At 39.0% G+C, this 11,340-nt stretch overlaps 1 protein-coding gene across 1 annotated transcript; it reads right to left on the bottom strand.

The window, feature by feature from the left end:
• Positions 1 to 4,623: 4,623 nt before the first annotated feature.
• On the bottom strand, positions 4,624 to 11,334 carry LOC137726380 (polyadenylation and cleavage factor homolog 4-like). Its single transcript, XM_068465301.1, has 7 exons — positions 10,699 to 11,334; positions 9,914 to 10,015; positions 9,542 to 9,796; positions 8,157 to 8,873; positions 6,329 to 7,237; positions 5,695 to 6,243; positions 4,624 to 5,396 (listed from the first exon to the last, which is right to left on the bottom strand). The coding sequence occupies exons 1-7, from the start codon at positions 11,056 to 11,058 to the stop codon at positions 5,352 to 5,354; spliced, it is 2,937 nt and encodes a 978-aa protein (XP_068321402.1). The 5' UTR covers positions 11,059 to 11,334; the 3' UTR covers positions 4,624 to 5,351.
• Positions 11,335 to 11,340: the final 6 nt, after the last annotated feature.

The raw sequence follows: 11,340 nt of genomic DNA, 5'->3' as shown, positions 1-11,340 counted from the left end.
TTGAACTGCAGAGGATAAAACCAAGAGTACTTTGTATAGTCATCAACAATTATCACATAGTATCGAAATCCATGTACAGAGGAAATAGGAGCAGGTCCCCAGACATCCATGTGAAGAAGCTCTAATGGCTTGTGTGTAGTACAAGAAACAGATACAAAAGGAAGTTTAGAACTTTTGCTGACAGCACAATCAGAACAAAAAATGTTATTCATAGGACTAGACATGGAGATACACGAAGTGGAGATCAATTTATTTAAGATCTTGGTAGAAGGGTGGCCAAGTCGCTTGTGCCAAATATCCCGAGAAGCCTTTGTAGTTGCAGCAAACACTTTTTGATGACCAACATCAGTGGAAGATGCAGGAAAGGGGTAGAAACCATCACGAACTGGTCCACTAAAAAGCATCTTCCCCGAAGAAAGATCCTTCACAGTGAAGTGAAAGGGGTAAAGATGCATGGAACACCAGTTATCAAGAAGAAATTGATTGGCAGATAAGAGATTTTGCTTTAAATCAGGCACATGAAGAACATTGTTCAATTTAAAACAATGAGTACTGGTATTTAAAGTAGAGGAACCAGAGTGATGAATAGGCAAACCTTTGCCATCACCAATGTAGACTTGTTCATGACCACGATAAGCCTCAGGATTTTGCAGATTGGTAGAGGAGTTTGTCATGTGGGAACTAGCGCCAGAATCAACAAGCCAAGAGGGAGCAGAGGAATGAGAATGAGTTTGAGCAACCATGGCAGAGGGATAAAAAGTGGCAGCATAGCTTGGATTCATGCGTTGGGGACAGTCAGGAGCTTCATGATCATAATGACGGCAAATTTGACAAGAATAGCGTTTGCCAGAGAAAGAACGACCACCACGAGAAAAACGATGATTGTTCTGCCGAGAACCATTGCGTTGAAAGTTACCTCTGAAATTACCCCGGCTTTGAAACTGTCTAGGGTTTGAAGAACTGCCACGATTTGGAGAGTAGTTAGGAGAACGGCCTTGAGAGAAATTCTGAGAGAAATGAGGCTGAGCAGTGTAAGCCTGAGGAGGTAAAGAAGGGGTAGGAAGAAGACCAAGGGAAGAATTAAACGCCTGAAAAGAAGCAGGGGGAGGCGACTTCTTGCGATTATTCAACTGAATTTCTTTGCTCAGAAGAAGGCCATGTAATTCATCAAGTGTAGTGGATCCGATGCGAAATTGAACAGCATCTACAAAGGAGTCATAGTCGGATGGCAGTCCATGAAGTGTGACAGATATAAGCTCGGAATCAGCGACTGGAGCGCCAGCACTCGCAAGAGCATCTGCGATTTCCTCGATCTGTTGAAGAAATTGAGCAGCTGTGGATTCACCCTTGGAAATTGTACGCAGACGAGATCGGAGATCATGAATGTGAGATTGAGAAGCAGCAGCCAATCGTGATTCCAATTTTGCCCAAAGTTCGCGAGAGGAATTAACTCCAACAGTATACGGAATTAGGGTTTCAGACAATGTAGAATTGAGCCAGATGAGTATGTTTTGATCGTTTTCATACCAGGCAACATACTCAGGATTGATGAGAGAAGTACGATTGCCAGAATCATCCAATAGCATGTGAGGTGGTGGAGGTGTTGAGCCGTCGACGATGCCAGTGAGATTGTAGCGACGAAAGATCGGAGCGAACAGAGCACTCCAGGTGAGATAATTGGAAGTGGTGAGCTTGATCGGTACCATGGATCCAATATTCTGAATCGTGATGGAGGAAGTCACCGGAGGAATGGCGGTGACAAAGGTAGTCGTCGGAGGAGACTGACGATCATGAGCAGTAGAGGCAGAAGGAGAAGAGACAGGAGCCGCCATGAATACTCAAGACTTAGGGTTTCAGAGATCAAGATTGGGGAAGAAGAAAGGTCGCCGACGAAGAAGCGTGTTTGGATCAGGTCGTGAGACAGAGGGCGATTGATACCATATTGAGAAATAAACTCTTCATATTTCTGAAATAACATTACATCCAGTATATATACAAGTGTTGCAACCAATGAGAGTTGCTGAGAGATGCTTTATAAGAAACAAAACAAAACTAACTAATATCTAACAGACTATTCAATATCTAAGTAGGATCTTTTATATCTACATTTACATTTGTACCCTCAATACAGTGTGTATTTATTCATCCAATAATATTATTTAGAAAACTTTAACGTAAAACTTATTGTACTATTCATTTTAATGAAAAATCACATTTTTACACTAAAAAGTCAATCATGGTACTATTCACTTTATTCTTTATTTTGTCATTTTCGTTAAAATTCAAAATTTTTAGGTTATTTTCATTAGTTTTCCCTATTATTTACTCTCAGAAATTTATGTGTTAGAAAAAAAAATATGCATCGCTTATATTTTGACCATATATGTACCTTCTTCTCCTCCTCCTCCTCCTTACTCTATTTTCTGTTGCCTTCTTTCTTGTTATATATGTGTGTATATATTATAATTAAGGAAGGCATGGAAATATATGGTGTGGTTAGAGAGAAATGTGCACAGTTGTGCATTTATTGAGTTCATGGGATGAGTGGTACCAGTTCGGTTTTGCTTTGGTGCTTTTACTGATGTGAGAGTATGAGTGAGGTACAGCGAGTGGTGGTTCTAGTTAGTTCTTTAACCAATTATGTGGTTATATGTAAATATGTTTGGATGTATATACAGTAGAAACTATTGGTTGAGGAGTTCTTGAACCACTAAATATGATGGAGGTGTTTGAAGGTAAGGATTTGCATTTGACTGTAAGACTAAATTTGTTGTTCGCAAGCGGAAAGCGCTTTACCGATGTGGCAGAATGTAATTATGTTTATACATTTTGGTGTAGGTTCGATCTCTATTGATCTTCTTAACAACTAATAATTTATTTATTTTTTATTTTAAATTGTAATTATGGTATTTAGTGGGATACATTTTTTATTTAAGATTTATTTCCTACTATATTTAGAATTAGTGGTTATTGTTTTTCTTTTGTCATAGATTTGTACTAGGTGTGTGTTTCTAAAGGATCGGATCGTAAAACATTTAAATTTCCATTCTAAAATTTTGGAATCGGATTGGATCACAATTTTCAAATTCAAATTTTTTAGCATATTTAGAAATTAAATAATCGGATTAATCCTGGAAATTTCGGACATAAATCGAAAATTCATATATTTTATAAGGTTTTGAATATTTTTTAACCTTTATGCACATGCAATTTATTATTATTTTTCTTAGTATATGGTATATGGTTATGTGTAAATTCAATTAATTGTGTGGTATACTAGTATGTGTATCCTTTTTAATATATAAATGTAAGTTTAATATCAAAACAACGAACAAAATGTTCGGAACAGTTCGGAAAAATTCAGAAGATTATTTACTCGGAATAAGTTCAGAACATATGGGAAAATTTTGGATAAAGAATTTAGAATTCTCAGAATCTCTAAACGCATTAAATTTCCATTCCAATTTGTCGTATTTGAAAATTTTATAGTTAAAATCGGAAACATATATCATTCTGCACCCGTACTTTGTAATTTGTACACTATATATTTACCTCTTACAAAGAGAAGAATTACATGAAAAGATACCTACATAAACTTAATTTTTGTAAAATTCAATATCATATTTGATTGAATGTATTTATTTATTTTTAATTATAAGTGATATTACTGCTCTAATTTAGACCAAGAAAAGGTGAGATGGTTTAAACTCGAATGCAATGGGTTGAAGAAAAATGTCCTATTCACTAGAACAATCCACATATGAAATATATCTTTTAAAATAACTAGATATAGTACATTTGAAATGAATTTGAAATCTATTTGATTTCTTGATTTCCTTCTTATATTGAACATTGTCATGCATTGGACTGAGATAACCTCAATAAACAAGTTAAACCTATGATGCAATGTAGATCTATGGAATCACTCCCATCTAAACTATTTTGATGTATTTTTTTTAACAAACGAGATTGTCTACATTAAGAAGAAGGGGGTGGGCTTAATGTCACTATTTTGATGTTATATGATCAGAAACAAGTTATAGATTTAATGGAAAAAAATATTATCTCCTTTTTACCCTTTTACGCTCTTATTTTTTGGTACAAAAAATATTCTTAAAATAGACCTTTTTTGCGTGCAAATGACTAAAAGAAGAATGAAAAAAAAAATCGCAAAATAGATAGTTTTCAAGTGCAAATGACCAAAAGAAAGAGCTGCACGATGGTTACTCTAATCAATTTCATAACACAAGGGTAATCAACCGAGTAACACACTTGAACTCCAATTGGCTACCAAAATTGGTTAACGGTCCATGGAATAACGAATACTTCACTATTCTGACTTTAAGGGCTTTGAGCCATCCCTTCACAAGAAGGAAAGATTTTTCAATGTGGCTAGAACATTGGACGGTATATCACATATCAATTGAAGGGAAGTTCAATTTTTCAAGTGTCTCTCCAATTGTATGCTGACATATGACGTACTGTTCCGTGTTCCGATCACACTGAAAAATCTCCCCACAAGAACAGGCTATCATCTTAATTAAATTCTGATAACATTGATTTTCTGTACATTCCATAGCACTAAGTAAAAAATCAAAACAAAATAATAAATTGATAGAGCAGAACTTTATTAAAATTTTATCGGAATCCAGAGTACAAACTAATTTGGAAAGTTCAGTAACTTCATCACAATTGCTATCCGGAAAAGTCATCAGAATCCAGTGTACATTGTAATTTGTAACGACTCTAAAAACCAACTCAAAAGGAAAAAGGAGAAAGAATTTGACATATGGCATCAGCATCTTCACACTTGGATTACACATTTGCTTCCATTAACTTGATTTTCTGAGAAGAGCAATCCATGAAGCATTGAGGATGTCTTTTGCTTACAGGAACTACCATTGAGCACTCCCCTGCAGAATGTATAAGCAAACATACACAATATGGATTGCAGAAGTCCCTCAATTAACAGAATTTGATCCAACGGTTCTCTCTACTCTCTCAGAACATGCTACAACGAAAAACCAAACCACCCCATCCCACTCTTATCAAATTTAACAGATGATCTAAACTCAAGCCTGAAAGGACGATAGATTTCGGTTTTATGACCCCCATCTGGGATGTTTGGACAGCAAATGTAAAAGTGCCAGTAAACAATATGGCAAGAGAAGCTGTAACCTTTTGCTGCAAGATAATGTGCATGAGTACAAATTCCACTATACATGTACAAGCTGGCTTGAAAAAGCCAATGAACTGCATACTCCAACAATGAAGAAAAAAAGTTGAGAGAATACCATAAAAAAGAAGAAACTCATAATGTTACAGTGAACTCGGAAGTCGATCTAACTATGTTAACTCCGCAATCGTTTTCTTTGACTACCCTCTTCAATAATTCCCTGCGAGTCAGAAGAAAAGAGTTCAAAGTAAGTACATTAATTTTCAGCACAAGAAACCGAATGTCTCTGGTGCATGCATATGACATACTATTACATATCCAGCTTTCCCATTCTTATCAGAAATATTACTAGTAAAGCATAACACATTCAATCCTGGTAATCACTAACATCCTATAATAGCATGAAAATAATTGGGAGTCACATGCACACCATAATATTCAGAAAAACTGTTGTCAGATAAGATTTTCAGGGAAGCAGATACAAGCAATGAAAATTACAATGCAATGGGGAGACATACCCCTTGATCTTGTCCAAAACCTTCAGGGGAGGCCACACTTGACTCGGATCTGCATTTAGCATGCACAATAGGACCTAACCGTGACCTATCCATGCCTCCTGTTGCTCCGTCAGGTGCATTCAAGTACACAGCATCTTTATACATCCATTCCTCTGTCTCGTCACTATAAAATTCATCAAAAGTCTCTCCACATAATGCACACGAATTCTGATCCTCATCGGCAGGAACAGCCATTTCTTCATCACTCTTCTTTTCTACAACGGTCTCAGCAGGCAAAAATCCAGGGACTGCCTCGGTACCCAATGCCTCTGCACCAGTGAGCCACATGCTTGTATTTACAAACCATTTGCGAGAGGGCTTCTGCTTGCGGTTTTTAGACATACGATTCTTTGTCACATGCCAATCCATATGACTACTGTGCTCTTCTTGGCACTTGAACCTAAGGCCACAGGTTGTGCATTGTCTAGGGAGATCACGATATAGGGCACTTATTACAGATTCATGACGCACCTTGAGAAGGTCGGCATTAAACTCGACTCCTACAGAATCCTAAACATTTAATAACTTGGTTCAGAATCCCCAGCATATATCAACTATTCCAAAAGAAAAATATAGCAGGATGTCACGTAAATACCTGGACAGGGCTTTGATTTGTCAATGAGATCAAACCTTGAGCCATGAGAGAACTAATCAAACCAGAATATGCATTCCCGGACTGGTTGCCAGAGACAACTGAACCAGGGTTTTGGACAGAAAGTATGCCTTGCGAGGGAGGAGGGGGGCCTGGTGGTAGAGGTGGCAAGGGGAACTGCGAAGTGCCATTTGGGTTATAGGGGGTTGGTATGCCCAAATGTTGACGAGGTACGGGACCTCGCAAAGCGTATCCGTGATTTAAGGGTGGTACCCCTAAATAAGGTGGCACCTGAGTTTCTGCAGACGGAAAAATATTCTCCTGTGCCTCCTGACGTGGACGATACTGTGGTTGTAAGGGACGATATTGTGGCATCTGAGTTGACTTTGTTGACCTCGACTCCTTGTTTTCATAGCCATCTAACTGCTGCTCCGGCATGTATAAAGGATTAAATGGGCCTTGATTTTTTACAGTATTGCTATAATTTATTGAACCATACGGATTCCTCTGGTTCTGCATTGCAAAAACTGAGTGCACAGGAGGAGTGTGAGAATTATGCACGTTTACTGGAGGCCTTAAACCCATTGACACTGGCATCCCAGATCTCGAGTCAGCAGTAACAGAGTCAACACTAGAGGAACCCATTCTTGATGCAATGGGCCCATGAAGTTGTGTATCAATATCTCGAAGCTTGTCACTAAAGGCAGACATTTTCCCACCACCTGAATATATACCGCCTGTCACAAAGGGCGTCTGAATATTCCCTCCTCTTCCTTTGGCATTAAGGGGATTCTGCAAAGGCTGCGAGAGATGAAAAGGCATATTCCAGGTGTCTTGAGGGTAGCGAGAACCCAGATTATGATTTGTCTCAGACTGAAATCGAGACATAGCACCCGATGTTCCACGACCGAACTGTAAGAACGATATTAAATGTTCAGAGATGAGCTCAAAAAAATTGGAATCATTTTTCATGTGACCCTTTGAAGAAAATTTGATAGCAGAAATCAATAAAAGGGAACATGCATGATTGGAATGACATCAGTTTGGAATACCATACACAAGAAAAGGCAAGTGGTCATAGACTGATAGCCTGACCGAAACAGAGACTGATTGAATGATCTTCTGGTGCTATAGTTTTATGTTCAGTCAAGCAAAGGATTGGGATTTCAAAGATGGAATTTCAGTGTCAGGGCTGGTTTGGTATCGCTGTGCTTTGAAAAAAAATTGATACTGCTGTGCTGTGAGAATAAGCTCATTTTTGCTGCTTCACGTTTTCAGCTTTTTTTCGCCCAAAACTGTGAAAATAAGCTGTTTTTAAGTGTTTACCAAACACCTTTTCGAGCTCAGCTTTTTTTATACTCATTTTTTATAAAAGCACCTCAATACCAAACCAGTACTCAAAAAGTTCCAATGAATATTGTTGTGGTTTAAACTTTAATGCAGTCACAGGTGCAGAAAAAGAATATATGAATGGCAGATGACCAGGACCTCAACTAAGATACCACTTGACCTAGAAACTGACTAGTCCAAACTACTGCTGAAGTGAGTGGGCCCAAAATGCAAGAAACGAGTTAAAAAATATTTTAAAACAAGTTTTGCATGGCCTAACATAACCCACCCCACGACCCCCAAAAAAACTCTTAAAAAATTCCTAATATAAGAAATAAATAATACGGAAGAATAAAAATAGCAGGATATAGGTAGAAATAACAGGGAAGCAATTATGAAAAGTTTGCAATCCAACTAATTAAGTGAAGGCAAACATAAAAATCATTTATTTTTTCATGTTAACTAAACCAAAATGCTTAACAAACTAGTAGAGGGAACATACACCAAGTGGGGGAACTAGATCTTCAGCTATAATAGAGGACTGTTCGGCTGATGGTGGATGTGCCTGACTAGACCAAGTACTCCTAACATCTGGGTCCAAGGAGCTTGCATTTAGTGTTCCAAGGCTTGCCCTGTAGCTTCTAGAAGGCGATACAGTTGAGGCCAAGAAATCGTTACCCCTACCATGGTCTGCTAAATTTGGGGCCACATCTTCCCAATCAAACTCTTCCTCTTCAGTATTCTGCCATGACATTGGAGTTGCCTTACGATCTATACCGTTCAGGCCCAGCCGCCCAACTAGCAGAGGCTTATTGTTTAAACTTCTATCCGCACTGTCTTTCCCATATGCGTCAATTAAAGCTCTTGGGTTCTGATGCTCAACTCCATTATATGCAGCAGAAGTCTCATACCGCTTCTGACTGCCATCAAGATAGCGCTTTCTCCGCCATTCATTCGACTCCTCATCTTTACCCATTGCTCCGCCAAGTCTATAATCAAACACAGAATCAGATGGAGAAGCCCTCTCAACAAACCTTTTTGGAGACTGTTCTGCTTCATATTCATCAACTGCTGATGGCAAAGACCCATCAAGCCCAATATTTGAAGGCGAAGATGATCTTGCAAGCCTAGCAGTTGAAGGTGGGTGCAACTGATTGGACCCCATGGCAAAAGGTGAATGACTCACAATTCCTGTTGAGTTTAATCTTTGGGGTCCAACCTGCAAGGATACAACCTTTGCATTATTATAATCACACTTGTTATACATAACAGCAGGATTCTAAGAATATACGTTTGACCTTTATGTTAACAGAATTACAGATTTGAATGCCACAGTTCTATAGAGTGTGAAACAGAAACAGTATAGACAAGCATCGTATTCAATAAAATGATCAACTTGAATTTCCTTTATGCTATATGCTTGAATTTTCCAAGTTTGGAGAAGTCTCAAAATTTGTTTAATAATCTGAAGCTATAAATACAATTCTAAGCTAGGCCTTTATTTAGGGATCAAATCCAACTTCTACACAGACTTGGAAAATCGTAATTAACAATCCAAGTTCTACTAGGAATTGGATGTCCTACTCGACAAAACCTAAAGGGAAATCACAAACCAACTGGGAAAAGCGAACCAAAATCCTTATGTTAAAGAAACCCAAAATCATTATAATAAAAGAAAAAAGTGAACTCTTCTAAAAACATTCGTCATAAATTATCTTTTCTACTGATGATTGGTGGTAAAGCTAGATCAAAATATCTGAATAATAGATCTCCAACTAAAAAATGTTAGCCAATGGAAACATAGATAAGATTTTCACTATTAGAGTAAATGCAGGTTGAAGTGTCTTTTCAGCAGATTAGAAGAGAGAGATTACACAGAAAGCTTACACCATCCACAGTTGAGCTGTCCAACTGACGTAAATATTTTGGATTGACATGGATGCCATGAGTTGGTCGAGGAGATTCAGAAGTCCTCAAAGGTGCTAATCCTGATGATTGTTGGTTTGCTTGCGGAGAAAATTGCAGTTGCTCTTCAATCCTGCGAAGGACTGAGGGTGGAAACACTGCTGACCAAGTGCCAAAGAGGTGCCGCATGGCAGGATGCTGATTAGGGTGTACTTGCCTGTATGCCTCGCAAAAGACCTAATGCATAAATAAAATCATGTGAACATAGAGTTGTGTGATTACCAAAGAACACTATATATGCATATACTTGAAATTAGGGATAACAAAAGTACAGCTGCAGTCAAGTTATATAACCTCAGGAAGACGGGAAGAGAAAAACTTTGCATATTCTCGGCCAATATTCTTGACAATACTGTCTAAAAGATACAGTGAAGGCAGTTTATGCTCGACCGGGACCTGCAATAGACGAGTATCACACAATTAGGCAATCTTCAACTTGACTAATGTGTGAAGCACCGCAACTTCTTTTGCGGCAGGCCTGACACAGTTATTAAAATTCAACTGCAGATTAATGTTCTATTAGAGTAACAACAATCGACTCAGAGCTGCATCTTAAACATATTATCAAAAATTTGGTGCTGATCCTTGTTTTTATCGCAATTCCTGTAGCCTTAAGGTTGTTGATTCAAGAATGGCTAATATTTCCCTGGGAAGTTTTGCTTGTTTGTTCATGAAAACAAAGATTCTGTACGATCAAGCTTAATGAAAATCTTCTTTTGCAGGTCATTCTGTTCATAATACTCGATCGAAAACGAAGAAAAAGACGCGAAAGTAAAGATTACAACTTTTGAAGTTGTTCTTCCCAATTGAGTAATATCAAGAATCTAAAATTTAAATTTCTAAGAAACCAAACAGAGAAAAAGATGAACTTGGGCAGCGTGGTAGCAATTAGAACCTTTGGAGTAAAGATTGGTATTTTTACAATTCCTAGAACTCAAACAATTACACAAGTCCAATCTGGGTTGCACAGAAACAGAAAACACCCAAAAGAAAAATCCCCATTTGGCATACACCAATTCAGCAAAGCTCCGTCGAATAATCAAAAGAGGTAGAAGCAACCCGCAGATACCAAAACAGACCTCGAGAATCCGGGCGCAGATGGCGTCAGCAATGCCCTTTCCATGGTCTCTCTGCTCGCCGGCGATGATGGTGAGATCGGTAATGATGGGCTTCGAATTAAAGATAAGTTCCGACAACACCATCTCGTAAAGGTGGACGATTTCCTCAGTGCTGGGCGGCGACACCTCGTCGTCGGGCGAAACCCTCAGGTCCTCCTCCCGCTGCTTCAGCAGAGCCCTGAATCGGTCGACTATCGGAGTCGGAGGCTGGGGCTTCTGAGCTAACTCAGTACCGGGCATGGCCTTTCCGTCGGCGGAGGCGTGCGGGGAAAAAGCGATTCTAGGGTTCTCTCGGGAAAGTGTGAGCCTTTCCGAGTCCATGGAAGTTTGGGGGAGAAGAGTGGGGAGTGTCGATGTGGGTGATTGGAGAAATTGGGGCTGTTGGGGAAATTAGGGTTATTGAAGAGCGGCTGTGGGTGTCGGCCCACGGCGGAAGGAGGAGGAGGATTGCATAAGAATTAGGGTTTGGCGTTCCCACCACCACCATAGAAATAGAAGAAAACGGCGTGGTTTTGGCTTTTGATTCTGGGAAGTGGCTTTCCTCGTGACCCGAGAGGTCGCGGGTGTCCTCCTCTGTCCCTGCCTTCACAATTTCCCTTTGCG

Source organism: Pyrus communis, chromosome 2 (assembly GCF_963583255.1).
Source record: "Pyrus communis chromosome 2, drPyrComm1.1, whole genome shotgun sequence".
NCBI lineage: Eukaryota > Viridiplantae > Streptophyta > Magnoliopsida > Rosales > Rosaceae > Pyrus > Pyrus communis.
The sequence above is the reverse complement of the archived record's forward strand: the minus strand, read 5'-3'. Positions and strand labels throughout refer to the sequence as shown.

Excerpts from the sequence above, each read along its gene's own strand:
- LOC137726380 (XM_068465301.1), bottom strand. The coding sequence starts at position 11,058 with ATGGACTCGGAAAGGCTCACACTTTCCCGAGAGAACCCTAGAATCGCT. Across the intron at positions 9,797-9,913 it reads TCTCTTCCCGTCTTCCTGAG|GTCTTTTGCGAGGCATACAG; the intron begins GTTATATAACTT and ends TTTATGCATTAG. Across the intron at positions 8,874-9,541 it reads ACAGCTCAACTGTGGATGGT|GTTGGACCCCAAAGATTAAA; the intron begins GTAAGCTTTCTG and ends GTATCCTTGCAG.